The 15,923-nt window shown below is 46.5% G+C and overlaps 1 protein-coding gene across 1 annotated transcript; it reads right to left on the bottom strand.

The window, feature by feature from the left end:
* Window positions 1–161: 161 nt before the first annotated feature.
* Psmd9 (proteasome 26S subunit, non-ATPase 9) lies at window positions 162–15,417 on the bottom strand. Its single transcript, XM_040731353.1, has 6 exons — window positions 15,204–15,417; window positions 8,580–8,682; window positions 5,162–5,370; window positions 3,208–3,309; window positions 1,158–1,246; window positions 162–392 (listed from the first exon to the last, which is right to left on the bottom strand). Exons 1-6 carry the CDS (start codon window positions 15,339–15,341, stop codon window positions 365–367), a joined length of 669 nt encoding a protein of 222 aa, XP_040587287.1. The 5' UTR covers window positions 15,342–15,417; the 3' UTR covers window positions 162–364.
* Window positions 15,418–15,923: the final 506 nt, after the last annotated feature.

The following is a 15,923-nucleotide window of genomic DNA, read 5'->3' as shown; positions in this document are numbered from 1 at the left end:
GAGGCCAGACTGGTCTACACAGTGAGTTCCAGCAGAGCCAGAGCTACACTGGGACTCTGTCTCAAAAAAAGAAAATGAAGTCAAATCATTACCTGCCAGAATCATTCCAACTCACTGGCTCAATGTAGAAAATCCTATGGCCTAATTCGCACACACTTAGCTAGGCACAAATCACGATTTTAATAATGCCTCAATCCAGACAAATTACACCAGCAGCCAGGGCAAGTCCTCCACCTTGATGTTCAGGGTTCACCCACTCTCTTCCAGACCCTTACGCTTCAGGGATCAAAGAGAACGAGGAATTCCCACCAGGCCCAAGGGCAGGGCCTGGCTGAAGCAGCTCTCTCACAGGTCCCAGGGGTAATCATCTCTGGAGAGGAATAATGTTGCAGCTGTGAAAGGAAACAGACACATGCTCAAGCTTGGTGGTTCCACCCGGCGAGACCCACAGGCGAAGCAAGCCTAGTAGGCTTTTTGTCAACACTTTTTTTCTTTTCTTAAAATTGTATTTGTCGATGGGCAGTGATGGTGCATGCCTTTAATCCCAGCACTCGGCAGGCAAAGGCTGGTGGATCTCTGTGAATTCGAGGCCAGTCTGGTCTACAAGAGCTAGTTCTGGGACAGGCTCCAAAGCTACACAGAGAAACGCTGACTCGCAAAAAAGAAAAAAGTATTTGTCTTTTTTTTTTAAGATTTATTTATGTGCATTGGCGTTTTGCCTGCAAGTATGTCTGTGTGAGGAAGTCACACAGGGAACTGGAGTTACAGACAGTTGTGAGCCATCATGTGGTTGCTGGGAATTGAACCTGGGTCCTCTGGAAGAGCAGGCAGTGTTCTTAACTGCTGAGCCATCTCTCTAGTGCAAAGCTGTAGTTTTCGATTTATTCATTGTGTGTGTGAGTCTGAGTGTGCGTGCCATGAACAACTTGCGGGAGTCAGTTCTCTCTACCATGTGGGTACTGGGATGAGACCGCAGGGTTTCACAGAAAGTGCCTTTACCCGCTGAGCCACCTCAGCAGCCCTTTGCCTTCTCTTAAAGCTGATGCTCAGGTAACGGAAGAACCAGAGACTCTCAGATGACCCGAGGACTGCAGCCTCATCTAAGAACACTCCGTCAATACCGTGGTGTGAGAAAAGGAATGAAGCAGATGCATTACCCCAGCAGTCCTTTTCCTGCCCAGCGTGTAGGAGTCAGTCTGAGCTGGTGTTTCTCCCCTCTGCGGATCACCGTCACATTCAGAGGCTTCTGAAAGGCAAAAAGATCACTCTCACCTCAGCTTCCTTAACACTCCAAATGGACTCAAGCAGAAAGCTGAGACGCCGTTTCCCGACGTGAAATTAAATTACCGCGTGCCGGGCTCCTGGCTGGCTGGTCCCTGAAGCTGGCGTTAAGGGGCTGTGTACAACTTCAAAGTAGTGGGAGGCAAAACACGGTGGCAGGAAGGACTGATTTGGGTAGGAATGTCCCCACGGTTCCCTGGGAACTGACCCCCAAACTAGCACCGGTGAAGTTTCTAAGATAAACTCCCCAGCTTGGGAGGTACAGCAGCTCCCTGCTGCTCCCCAGGTAAAGGCACCAATTAATCATCACTGTGAGGCACTCCAAGACTGGCCTTGAGTGGCCTGACACCTGGTCACCTCCTGCCCTTGTCTCCATTCTGGTTCTAACCTCCAACCAACATCCTTTGGCTGCTTTGTTCTTGCTGCCTGGAAGGCTCTCCTGGGGTGGCCGCCCCACTTGATCAACTTCTATCCACACCAGGGCTCAGTTCTTAGAACACTCTCCTTCAACCCCAAACTAAATCAGGGCCCCACTGCTTTCCCCCAAGCCTCCTGTGCTTCCTTTGTAACATTTGTCAGGGTGTGAAATTGCATGCCTGGGATTATTGAATTAATGTCTGCCCCCACAATGTGCTCTCAATGCAAGGGCTTTCTCCTTCTTTTGTTCCCTGCTGGACCCCAGGCCCCAGTCTGGAAGAGAGCACACACAGGGGAGGTACTGAGGGAGCGAGAGACACAGGGCTTTGGATTTTACTTTCAACATTTTTGCACTATGTGATTTTGTTTGTAAGATAAATAGACGTTATAATTATTACTGAGACAATTTACATATAATGAAGTATATGGCTCAGTGGGTTTCCTATACTCAGTTATGAGCTAGTACAATTATCTAACTGAAATGTTTGCATCATTCAAAAGACAGTCAGCAGCCAGTCAGTCCTGGTCCCATCCCTCCAGCCCCTGCAACCCCCAATCTCCTATCTGTCTGCTTTGTGGATCTGCTATTCAGACAGTTTCACTGAGTGAGATCATATGGCCTTGTGCTTTCGCTTTGAATCCTATTTTCAATACCACCTTGTAACAAAGAACTCACTTCATTCCTATGGCTGAACTAAATATACACTGTTTTTGTAACAAAGCAATGCATGCACATATATTTATATTTAAAAACAAACAAAAACCAGTGTGCAGGTTATGGTGGTGGTGGGGCACACCTTTAATCCCAGCACTTGGAAGGCAGAGGCAGGCAGATCTCTCTGAGTTCAAGGCCAGCCTGGTCTACATTAGTGAGCTCCAGGACAGCCAGGGTTACACAGAGAAACCCTCTATCAAAACAGCAACAGCATCAACACCCCCTCAGAAGAACAAAACAAAATCAAAAACAGTGTTGACGATCAAATCCCAGACAGATGCCCAGTGCTATGGGCTGAACTGAGGGTTTGCTTCTCTCCAGAAAATTCTTTTTTGTTTTGTTTTGTTTTGGAGACAGGGTTTCTCTGTAAAAATAGTCCTGGCTGTCCTGGAACTCACTCTGTAGACCAAGCTGGCCTGAATACTCTTGTAGACCAAGCTGGCCTCAAATTCAGAAATTGGCATGCCCCGACCTCCAGAGTGCTGGGATTAAAGGCATGTGACATCACCGCCTAGCTAACTCCAGAAAACTCTAATACTGGAAACCTAATCCCGACGTGACAGAGTAGGAGACTGGGCTTTAGAAGGGTGTAGCCCTGGTGATGAAATTAATGATCTATCACTTGAGCAAACTGTGCCATCTGCAGACTTGAGAACATCCCTACAAGACTCTCAATCGACAGTACCCTCCTCTTGGCTTCCATTCCACCGCCCTAACTCTGAGGCTTGTGAGGCGCCCCTAACTCACCCCCTCGCTATGCTGCCTCTGAGGCTTGTGAGGCGCCCCTAACTCACCCCCTCGCTATGCTGCACCACGCTGCCGACGTTCTGCAGTGACTGGAAGTTTTGGGTGTTCACGGAGCCAAACTCCACAATTTCATCATCCACTTGCAGGCCCTAAAGACAGGAGAGATTAAAAACCAACCAAGAAGTTAAATACGTTTCTGGTCATTTTTACTGCTCAATACATAACTCAATGGCAAGGTCAATGCTCACTTCCTACATGGAGTTTCTGAGCCAGGCTCAAGGGCAAGAAGAGGCAGGCTAAAGCCAGGCCTGTTTTTTTGGACAAGACAAATATTTGCCCCTAGAAGTCCCTAAACAGCAGCCACAGGCACGAGGCCAGCCAGAACCAACATGGTCCTTTCATTTCAGATCCCAGGACTATAGATGCTCACTTACTCATCTCTTAACAAACACCTGCCACAGGCTGACTGCAGCTAGGCACTCAATGCTGCAGATCCAGCCAGGACTAAAATAGAGCACACTGCAGTCGGCAGCCTGTGACTTGATCTTCTTTTTCTTTTTTTTTTCTTTTTTGTGGTTTTTCGAGACAGGGTTTCTCTGTGGCTTTGGAGGCTGTCCTGGAACTAGCTCTTGTAGACCAGGCTGGTCTCAAACTCACAGAGATCCGTCTGCCTCGGCCTCCCTTATTTTGCTTCTTAAATTGTTTACAGCACTAGGAATCCAACCTAGGCAAGAGCTCTGCCAAAGAGCTACATCCTCAATCCTACTTCACTTTTAATTTCAAAATAGGATTTTGCTAAATTGCCCAAATTTGTGATAGTCCTTCCTTAGCTGCCTGAGTAGTTGGGATTATGAACATATGCCACCATACCCAGCAGTCTTGTAACCGTTTCTTTCTTTACTTCTTTTATTGTTATTATTTAATGTATATGGTGTTTTGCCTGCTTGTATGTCTGTGTACCACTCGTGTGTGCCAACTGCCCACGGAGACCAGAAGAGGTCACTGGATCCCCTAGAACTAGAGCTACAGATGATTATGAACTTCCAGGTGGGTGCTGGGAATTGAACCTGGGTCCTCTTGAAGAACAGCCACTGAGCCATCCCTCCAGTAACGATCAACAGATGACTTGTAGGACTTGGATTCAGAATCCAGTTCTGCTTCTCAGCAGCTGTGTGTCCTAGCGAAGGCTGCTCTTCCTCAGGGTCAAACAGGGAGAACAGCAGTCCCACCCCAGAGGATGGCTGCAGTATTCAGTTGAAATGCATGCCCACATAAAACTTCTACATGAATATTCACAGCAGCATTATTGATAATAGTTCCAAAGTAGAAGCAATCCTAACATACAGGAGCTGACAAACAAAACATGACTATTGTACATGGGATATTATTTGGCCATAAAATGTTATGAAGCCTAGATATCTGACTAAGCCCTGAATAAACCCTGAAAACAGGACCGAGTAAAAGAAGGCAGACACAAAAGACCACCTATCACAGGACTGACCGCCTTCTCGTGAAATGTACACAATAGGCACATCTGTCCAGACAACAAGACTGGTGGCTTGTCTGGGACCACAGGGCTTCTTCCTAGGACCTATGAGGATGCTGGGAAACAGGCTGCAGTCCTGGACACACAGCTCTAAGACTACTCTGTATCCTTTAGTGAGTGTAACCATCTCAGTGATGCTGCTGAGATGTGTGCTCAGCATCTACTGAGAAAGACAGAATTCATTTCAAGCTCTTCTCATTCTCTTTTGCTTCAGTGTTCAGGGAAAATGGTTCCAAGGAGAACGCCTTCTTTCTTCCTTGAGATATGTTGTCCCACAACGTGTCTCTCCCTAAGTCCAGCGGGCTGACCCAGGTACACCAAACTCTGGCCAGCAAATGTTAAAGGAGCAGAGGAATTCAGAGCCACAGAATGAGAGAACAGCAAGCCTCTGCAGCCCAGGGCTACCTAACTCACAGCACTCCTAGGAGTGGATCTGGGGGAGCAGGCAGGATTACCGCAATACTAGCTGGGGAACCAGGGCTGATGCTGTTCACTTTGGCGAAGGCCTGGGGTGGCGCGGGACTGTTGGAGCCCAGCCTGCGGGTCATAGCCTCCTCTTGGGCTTCAGCCATGTCCCGGGCCTGCTTCTCCTTGTCCCGAGCATGCAGTCGGTGCAGGGCCTCTTCCACCTGCTTCATGACTGCCTTGTGGTCGTTCTGTAGACCTGGGAGGAGAACAACATGTCAGAGGCAAGGGACAAGAGCACAGGGCACAGGACAGATGAAACAGGACACCTGAATCTGCTCACTGCAATGCTGTATCTTGTCAAACTCCTGAGACTGAGAATCACTCAAGAAAAGCCTCTGGGGGTGTCTTTCAGGGCATTTCCAGAAAGTTTAACTGAACGTAGGCAGCACCATCCCACGAGATGGTCTTGGACCGAAGTCCAGCATTCTACACTCTGTCTCCTGGGGCAGGCTCCTGCACCCTCAGACTGTGAGCCTGAACAAATTCTTTCTTCCTAAGTTTCTTCTACCAGATATTTTATCACAGCAACCAAAAGAGTAACAACACACCAGAATGTTTAATGAGTGCTCACTAGACACTAGACACAAAGCCAGAGTCCAAGGGGCAGACAACCCCGTGAACCAGACACAGAGCCAACCTAGCCTCACTAGGGAGCTGTGTAGTCAGGAAGGCACTACAGAGCAGGTGGTGACCGCCTAAATCAGGGCATCAAGGCGGCCCCTGAAAAGCAGCACAGCCCCTGCTGAGACCTGAAATGTAGTGGAAATCAGGGACTTCCCACCGCAACCATGCCATGACCTCATGTACGAACAGGGACAGTGGCAGAAGTCAGACAGAAATAAGGTTGCTGGGCAGGATGCAACGTCTGCAGTCCCAGTGCCTGGAGACAGAGGCAGGAGGATCAGGAGGCCAGTGTAGGGCACACAACATCCTGTCTTGAGAAAACAAAACAAAACAAAAAAACAAAGAGTGAGGCAGAATGGCTGCTGGAAGGATTTCACTGGGGTTGGGGGTTAGCAGAGTGTTTGTGAGCACCCATGAGACTAGAAAAGCCCATCCCCACACCCGGGTGGTAAAACCCATGAGGAGCCGCAGAACCTCCAGAAATGCCTGCACAACCCACATTCACCACACAGCTGTTGGTGAGAGGAGAAGTGACTTGGTTGCTAATACATTACAATTCCACATCAGAATGCAAAAGGCTTTCATCGCCTGGGTAAATACTTCTGCAGCAATTATTCCAAAACCAAGCTTAAGTCATAAATGTACCATGCTAACACTTGCTGGTGACTAGGGACTGGGGACAAAGCTTATGAGACCTCTCTGCACTATTTTCCCAATTTCATTATAACCCTAGGACTATTCCTTAAGAAAAGTCCCTGTTTAAGAATACAATAAACTGGTAGGAACAGTTTTTCAGAAGAATACTAATAAGGGAGAGTTGTTCAACCATATTCTTAACACATAATAAAGTCACTAGGATGATGTAAAATTAACACACAGAGCAGAGCAGTGTAAAATGTCCGGAAATAGGCTAACATAACTGAAAACCTATGCTGGAATTGGGCAGTAGCTCAGTGGAACATAAGTACTCAGTATGAAGACCTAAGTTCCATCCCCAGCAACACAGAGGCACACACACACACTGTTTCAAATTAATGGGAAAAGAATGGTGTTAAAACATGAAGTTAATCATTTGAATAAAAAGCATTCCTCAAACTTCCCCAAGGTCCTTGCTAATAACATGGCCACATCCCTGGGGGCGTAGTGTTTTAGAGTAAAGCCCAGAATTTTCCCCACACCTGGTGTCTCTCTCTGCATCTCCTTGGTTGTTTTATTGTAAAACTGAGACTTTAAACCAGGATACTCCGGGTGAGGAGGATGCTCTGCAGGGCTCGCTCTATCATCACACTGTGGCTTTAAGGAACCCGTCTCTTACTCTGCATCCCTATTTTGAGAAGCAGGCCTCATTACCAAAACAGTCTGCAGATGAAGCCAGAGTTGAGGCACATTCAACAGAAATCATTAAGTGTAAACCATGGGTGATTAATCGCCTAGTGTAAATGGGATGGAGGGCTGGCTATCTATCTACCCATGCTCACATCCTCATTCCTGAAGCTGGTGCACACGGGAGCTCATGAAACAAAATGGACTGTGTAGGTCAGATATAATTAAGGATCTTGAGAGGAGGGAGGCACCTGGATTTCATGGGAGGGCCTGATATCACCACTGGGTCTTAACAAGTTAACGAGAGAGGCAGGCGGGTCAGAGAAAAAGATGTGATAACAGAACCAAAGGCTAGAAAGATGTGATCACTTCTAAAGACAGAAGATGGCCAACAGCCAGGGAACACAGGTGGCCTCAGGAAAGACAAAGAATACACCTCTTCCAGCCGAGGGGGAGCCAGCCCTGCTCACACCTTGACTTTGTCACCGAGACCATCTGGACTTCTCACCTACAGAACAGTCAGAGATAAGACATGTCTGTGGCTTGTCATGGCAGAAACACAAACCTGATATCCTCTCCAGGCACCAGGCTCTGCTAGTTACTTCATTAAAACAAACAGATTCACTTAAGAAAGCGATGGACCTACAGTGAAATGGGTTTGCCCAGCTTTCCTGGCAGGCAGTGACGCTGTGAGACACAGTGTGTTGAGGGTAGGGTGCCAACCTCTCCTGTTGCCTGCCTCCTGACTAGAACACAGCCTGTGAGCCCTGAAGACAGGCAGAGCCTGGCTGGTGTCTGCTGACCCCTGTACTGCATACTTCAAGCCAGTCCAGGTCGATTCTGTTTTAATGGTGGCACTCTGGTGACAACCCTGAGATGCTGAATCAACTTCATGGATTTGATGAGACTGGTAAGCAACACTGGAACGGGCTTCTCCTGCTAATTCAATAAAGTTCCCATAATGAAGTCAAGCTTTCGTTCCTTGCTTTTTACTTTCTTATACAGCCCAGACTGGCCTCAAACTCCTATCATTACAGGTCTGCATCATCAAACCCAGCTTGAAACCAAGTTTTTTGTTTGTTTTGTATTTTTTAGTTTATTTGGATTTGTTTGCTTGTTTTTAGACAGGGTCTCTCTACAGGTGGCTGTCTTGGAACTTGCTCTGTAGACCAAGCTGGTCTTGATCTCACAGAGATCTCCCTGCCTCTGCCTCCTGAGTGCTGCAATTAAAGGCATGGGCCACCACACCAGGTTTTAAAGCAAGTACTTAAAATAGAAAAATAAAACCATCAATGTGAACCTCTTCAGTCTGTCCTATTCCCTTGGTTCTCAGTCCCACAAGGGTGACAAGATATCCTGTCAGAGCAGAAAAGCTTTGTAACGCTCAACACTAATCATTCCCGTGTCTTCAGCACCCCCACCACAGGCTAAGACAGAGTCCCAGGGAGGGTCACTCACAGATGATGTTGTGCCTTGCTGTTCGGACCTGGTACAAGTCCACATCTGCCCGGGGATAGCCCTCACAGTCCACCAGCGGCTCACTCATACCAATTCCTTTTTGCTGGAGGAAAGACACGTGGTTAAAATATCTCACAGAGAAGAGCATCATGATGAAATTCCCTGAACCCTTGTCCTTCTAACTCATGACAAAAGTAACAGTAAAGTCACACAGTAATCTCTTCAGCACACACCAGGCTCTTTGACTGTGTCCTTGCAGCTACCTCTGCAGCAGGTACTACTTCTTAAATTAATTCTTAATAATGAAAGCAATGAGGCCACAGAGATCAATCACTGAATAAAGACGCCTGTTGTCAAATTAACAACATGAGTCAGAGGCAGGTAGGTGGATCTCTATGAGTTCAAGGCCAGCCTGCTCTACAGAGCTAGTTCCAGGCCAGTCAGAGCTACACAAAGAACCCCATCTCGGAAAAACAAAACAAACAAACAAACAACAACAAAAAAAATTAACAACCTGCGGTCAATTTCTGGGACCCATATGAAGGTAGAAGAGGAACACAAATTTCACAAAGTTGTCCTCTGACCTCCATACACACTCTGTGCACAACATGCCCCCCCACTGTACACACATTAATAAAACGAAATCTTTGAAAAATTTAATGCAACTAAACAAAGCCTATGAAATGTAGTTTAGTCTGTTTTTTTGCAATATTCATTAAATACTGCCAAAATACCAAGAAAAAAAGAAAGAAAGAAAGAAAGAAAGAAAGAAAGAAAGAAAGAAAGGAAGAAAGAAAGGGGAAAAAGAAAAAAGTGTAGGCAAGCAATGAATGAGCACAGTGCACACAAAACCAAAGGCCCCAGGGTTGGACTGAGCTCAGTGGCAGAGAACTTGATTAGTATATGTAAGACCTTGGGTTTCATTCCCTGCAGCTTAAAAACAAATTAATAAATAGGGCTAGGGAAAGGATGCACCTCAGTTGCTGTAGCGCTGGCCTGGCATGCACAAAACCTTGGACTCCATTCCCAGCACTGCAGAAGCCAGGTGTGGTGGGGAATGATGTGGAGGCAGGAGAATCAGAAGTTCGAGGTCATTCTTGGTTACACAGTAAGTTCATATCAGCCTGGGACACATGAGATCTCTCCAATTAATTAAAGCAACAACAAAACACTCAAAGAGCCTTCCCAGGTTCCCTCTCAGTGCCATTCCTGACCTGACCCCTCCAACTCCTCCTTCCCAACAGCTGACACCTGGCTGAAGCTTTGAAGGCAAAGGGTGTAAATTCTAAAGAGATCCAGCTGTGGCCAGGTTTTGACTCTTTAAACAAACAAAAAGATGTCAGAGGCTCACCAAGGTTCTTTTCATCACTGGAAGGATGGCACTGGCTGCCTCCAGGGAAAGAAACTAAGTGGCTGGGAATTACGGAAGGGAGAGTTCTGCATTTGATAACCATTAGTGGGGTCTGAATCTGAACACTGGGAATATATTCCCTATTCAAAACAATACATGCACTTTAACAATTTATACTCAGCCTCACTATGTTTACCCAGGCTGTTCTCAATTCCCTGAGATTAACCAATTCTCTAGCCTCAGCCTCCTGAGTCACTGGAACCAGAGGTACCTATGCTTTAGGGCCTGTTATACCAAGTGTTTATTTGAAGCAGGTTCTCACACTGTAGCTCAGGTTGACCTCGTAATCATGGCAATCCTCCTGCTTCAGTCTCCCAAGTACTGGGATCACAGGTCTGAGTCGCCACAACTGAAGTTTTTTCTGAAGTTTCCCTACGTAAATCGGGGGCAAAGCACAAAAGCAATGGAATGTGTTGCACCGTAGTGGGCGGGAGCTGCCCAGCTGCCCAGACTTTTATACAAGCTGGGCATGTTTGTCTAAGACACATTCCAGACCCCAGTTTCCTCGGCCGCACAATGGGAATGAATGCAGCAGGCACCTGCTGGAGGACTAATACAGACGTGAAAGAACGCTTGTAGAGAGCCAGGCACGTTCAGCGTGGTGGACTGAGGAGCGGCTCCCGAGTACGGCCACACCCTACTCCCCAGAACTTCTGACTGTGACTGTGAGGAAGGATCTCAAGGGAAGGTGAGACGGAAGGACTAGGTCAAGTCTCTTCAGTTCCATTTGGGGATAGTTGTACAACAAGCCTAGATTCCGAGCTAACTCTGGGATCCTGCATTTAAAACAGTTGTAACTCAGCCGGGCGGTGGTGGCGCACACTTTTAATCCCAGCACTCGGGAGGCAGAGGCAGGCGGAGCTCTGAGTTCAAGACCAGCCTGGTCTACAAGAACTAGTTCAGGACAGCCTCCAAAGCTACAGAGAAATCCTGTCTCCAAAAACCAAAAAAACAATAATAACAACAAAAAACACCAGTTGTAACTCAACAGAATTCATATACAGGTAACTAACTGAGTCACTGAAAGTATATAATTCAATGGTTTATAATGTGTTCAAGAGTTAATCACCCACCACTACAATCAGTTTTAGTACATTTGCATCAACACCCCCTTAAAAAAACAAATCTTGGATAGCCCACTCCTACAATCCCAGCATTCAGGAGGCTGAGGCAGAAGGATATGGAATTCAAAACCAGCCTGACTGCAAAAAACAAAAACAAAGTTTTTTCTTAAAGACACAGGAGGGGCGTGTAGAGAAAGAATGTCTGACCAACCTATCCTGGACCTGTAAGAAGACATTTGCATCCTCCCCTTCCCCAAACCTTTGGAAACCATTAAACAACTCCGTACAGAGCTTCCTATCCCAGAGGTGTCCTGAAGATGTCTGAGCATTACAATCACAGACAGAAAAGGTTTATTTGGGCTCATAGTTTTGAAGTTTCAGTACAGAATTAGACAGACACTGTATGTATGTATGTATGTATGTATGTATGTATGTATGTATGTATTATGTGTATATGTATGTATTTTGGGAGAATCTTAGTTTAGCTTTGTGGAGAGACAGAACATCCACATGCATACGATGGAGGAAGCCATTTCCATCATGATCCTGGGAGCAAGAAAAGAAAAAAGGAAGGTCTGGGGCTCCCCTACCTCTGTAAGGGCATGTCTCCAATGACCAACAGTAACTACCCACCAGGGACACCCCTCCAATAACCAACAGTAACTACCCACCAGGGACACCCCTCCAGTGACCAACAGTAACTACCCAGCAAGGGCAGTCCTCCAATGACCTACAGTAATTACCCAGCAAGGACACGCCTCCAATGATCAACAGTAACTAACCCAGCAAGGGCACAACTCTAATGACTGACAGAGCTCTACCTCCTAAAGGTCCCACCATATCTAAGAGCACCAAACTTTCAGGTCTTCAGGGAAGAGACTCATATTAAAACAAGATATTTCATATATATGATACTATGAAACACCAGGCACTGACACGCACTTAATAATCCCAACATTTGGCAGGCCAAGACAGGAAAATTACAAGTTTGAGGTCAGCTTGAGCTAGAGAGAGTTCAAGGCAGCTTGAATTTTTACCCAGATGTACATCAAAAAAAGCTAGGAATAGTGGTGCCCACTTATAATCCCAGCATTCAGGAGGCTGAAGCAGGAGGATTGCCAAGAGCTCAAGGCTAGCCTGGGCTATATAGTAAGTACAGGGAGCTAGCCAGAAGTACATAGCAAGATGAGAGAAAGAGAGAGAACACATAAAATACATGAATTAGTATGATTAATTCACTATTCCTTTTCTTATCCAATAAGATTCACTATTCCCTTTATTGTTCCAAATAATATTTCACTGTATGGATAGACTATTTTATTTATCTGTCACCCAAAGAACATTTGTATCGTTTTCCATTTCTTAGATAATTTAAACAATGTATACAAATTTTGGGATGAATATATATTTGCAACTATCATAATTATCACATGGGAGGAATGGATTTTCTGGGTTATGTGACTGTTTAATTTTTGAGAAACTGAAAAACAGTTTTAAACAGCAGCTATACTATCATACAGTTGTCTGGTTTCCAATTTCTCCGTATTCTCCCCAAGATGTTACCTACATTTTCATTACACCCATCCTAGTGAGTATGAAGTAGTATGTCACAGTGATTTTAACTACATTTCCCTAACAGCTAGAAGTGTTCCTCATGCTTCACTTTTAGGATTTATTTTGTGCATGAGTGTTTTGCCTCCATGAATGTGTGCGAACCATGGGCATGCAGTGCCCGCAACCATCAGAAGAGGCATCAGATCCCAGAAGTGGAGCTACAGGTGGCTTTAAGTTAGCACATGGGTGCTGGGAATTGATCACGGGTCCTCGACAAGAGCAGCCAGAGCTCTTGATCACTGAGTCATCTCTCCAGGCTGATGTATGTGCTTGTTTATTAACCATATGTGCGCTGTATCAGGAAAGGGTCTTGCTATTTCACTATATAACCCTGGAACTCTGTGTAGCTCAGACTGGCCCTGAACATGTGATAATCTCCCTGCCTTTGCCTCCTAAGTGCTGAGATTGCAAGTACAACACCACACCTGGCTAAATGATGAATAGTCGGCCAATACATGAGTTATTTGATTCTACCTGACCAACCCTGAGGTCTGAACCTCACTTGTCAATTCAAGCACATTTCTCCTTTCATGTATGTACACACACACACACACACACACACACACACACACACACACACACACACGGGTGTTTGTTACAGTGTCTGTTGAAATGTTTCCACAAGGGTATGGAGTTACAGGTGTTTGTGGGACATGTGGACTGTTATACAGTAGGCGCAAGATTTGAACTCCAGTCCTTACGATTGTGCAGCTGGTGGTCTTAACCACTGAGCTATCTCTCCAACCCTAGACTTTGCCTCTTCGAGCTTCAGGGGCACACACCAACTTAACAGTGTAGCTGTGACAGTTTCCTGATACAGTGCACATATAAGCCAGTACCTTTCAGGCACATGGTCAGCCAATAGTAAGATGGTACCTGGCATAAGGTACTACTGTGGAATATTAGTTTAAGGTGTGTAACGTTTGTTTATGCGATGGAATATTTGTTTAATGATGCAAAGATGTGTTGCATTCTTTTATGTTGCATTTGTTTAACTCTGTGAAGCTGTGTTACTCTGCCTGCCTGAAACACCTGATTGGTCTAATAAGAGCTGAATGGCCAATAGTGAGGCAGGAGAGGGATAGGCAGGGCTGCCAGGCAGCGAGAATAAATAGAAGGACTGAGAAAAGGAGGAAGAGGATCAAGAAGAGGAGGAGGACACCAGGGACCAGCCACCCAGGAAGAAGGAAAGAAAAATATATAGAATAAAGAAAGGTAAAAACCCCAGAGGCAAACCATAATTAAAGAGAAACAGGATAATTTAAGTCATAAAAGCTGGCTAGAAACAAGCCAAGCTAAGGCTGGGCATTCTTAAGAATAAGTCTCTGTGTATTTATTTGGGAGCTGGGGGGGGTGGGGGAAGGGTCCCCAAAGAGTAAAAGTGAAACCAACTACATCTAGCTAATAGTCTACAACACGGCACCTCTGCATGGTACATCATATTGTGTCCATCATCTAAAAGTCGCTCTACCCAGCCTAACTAGCTCCGCTTTTGCTCCCTTTCCTCTACAAACTGATTTGCAGTTTTAAGAAAAAAAAATGTCTGCTTTGGAGGTAGACATCACAGAACCTGATGCACCACCGACACCTGCTAATCTGGCGAGCATTTGCTCCACTTTGGGTCTGTTTCCCTTTTTACAGTAAGGATAATGGGGGTGGGTTGTTTGGGTTTTGTTTGTTTGTGTGATTGGTTGGTATGGTTTGGTTTTTGAGACAGGTTTTTCTCTGTGTGACAGTCCTGGCTGTCCTGGAACTCTGTAGACCAGAGCTGGCTTCAAACTCACAGAGATCCACCAGCCTCAGCCTTAGGAAGGCTGGGACTAAAGGTGTGCTCCACCACCGCCTGCTAGGATAATGGGCTTTACCTGTCAATCAAAGCAGTCCTTAGCAGCGCAGCTGGGAGTTTTCTTGAAATGCAGAGTCTGTACCACCCCAATTAGAATGTGCACTTTATTCGTTTTGGAATAGAGTCCAATACAGCCCAGGCTGGCCTCGAGCTAACTATGTAGCCAAGAATAATCCTGAACTTCAAATCCTCCTGCCCCCACCTTCCAAGAGCCGCAATTACAAGTGAGGATGCCTCTCCTGGCTGCAACCTGCACTTTAAGGCCCAGTTAATTCTCACAGACTGACATTTATTAAGTCCTAGTGAAAAACGGGTGGCAAGCCACGCCCCACCTGGTAACGTTACCTACGGACCGTGACAGTGGCGATTATCACTATGCCTCAGCAAATAGTCTACCTTAGTGGCCAAGGTAGTTTAACTAATGCCTCAAGCCTGTCATGGTGGCACAGGCCTGCAATTCCTGCACTTGACATGCTGAAGCAAGACGATCAAGAGTTCGAGGCCAGCTTGGGCTGCACTAAAAAACTAAAAACCACAAAGTTAAAGCTTCGGAAAATGAAAACAAATCCCACGTCAAGGGGTCACTGAGGGGTAACGAACGGAAAGCGCTTAGTGCTCGGCAGGAACCCCAGGGCCGCGCATCCGCAGGCCTCCCGGTCCTCCCCGCCCGGAGCCCGAGCCGCACTCACGCCCTCCAGGACGTCGTAATTAGCTTTAATCTGCGCCTCGATCTCCTCCTTGCGTCGCATCAGCTCCTGGATGTCGCTGACCACAGCCGCACGGGCCTCGGAGGACTCTGCCCCGTGGCGGGCTTCCTCACCAGACATCGCGAACTACGACCTGATGCGCTGGACGCCGGGTTTCCCGGCTACAGACACCAGCAGAGACAGCCGCTACGGGTCCCTCCGAGGGCCAAAACACTCAGCCAACGCTGGTGCACGGGGGAAATGTACAGGGTGGAGCTTGAAACCAGGACCAGGTCACCGGAAGCCCCAACTAGGTAGACCACGTGGTTTTCCAATGACCCGGCAGACAAACTTAGGCACACACAACCTAGGCTTTTCTTACTAGAACTTCACAGCTGACTCATTTTCATTCTTTCTTTTCTTCCTTCCTATTTTCTTTCCTTTTCTTTTCTTTCGTTTTCCATTCTTTCCGTTTTTCTTGCATTCCTTTCTTTTCCTTTCTGCCTTTTTCTTTTCTTTCTTCCTTTTTCTTTTCTTTCTTCCTTTCCTATCCCCCCTTTCTCCCTCCCTCCTTGCCTCTCTCCCTCCTTCCTTCCTTTCTTTTTCTGTTGAGACAAGGCTTCTCTGTGTAGCCCTGGCTGTCCTGGAACTCACTGTGTAGACACCCCCTACTCCGCCATGTCCAGTTTACACTTTCTTTTTTCATTCACTCAGCCTGTACTG

Source organism: Mesocricetus auratus, unplaced genomic scaffold (genome assembly GCF_017639785.1).
Source record: "Mesocricetus auratus isolate SY011 unplaced genomic scaffold, BCM_Maur_2.0 Super-Scaffold_100025, whole genome shotgun sequence".
In the NCBI taxonomy this organism is placed as follows: domain Eukaryota; kingdom Metazoa; phylum Chordata; class Mammalia; order Rodentia; family Cricetidae; genus Mesocricetus; species Mesocricetus auratus.
This window is presented reverse-complemented; position numbering and strand designations above follow the sequence as displayed.

What these genes read in the sequence shown, in the direction of transcription:
- Psmd9 (XM_040731353.1), bottom strand. Translation starts at nt 15,341, where the DNA reads ATGTCTGGTGAGGAAGCCCGCCACGGGGCAGAGTCCTCCGAGGCCCGT. An exon ending in AGCAAGGCACAACATCATCT is followed by an intron (nt 5,371 to 8,579) that starts GTGAGTGACCCT and finishes TTCTCCTCCCAG; the next exon opens with GTCTACAGAACGACCACAAG. An exon ending in TGGTGCAGCATAGCGAGGGG is followed by an intron (nt 1,247 to 3,207) that starts GTGAGTTAGGGG and finishes TTTGCCTTTCAG; the next exon opens with AAGCCTCTGAATGTGACGGT.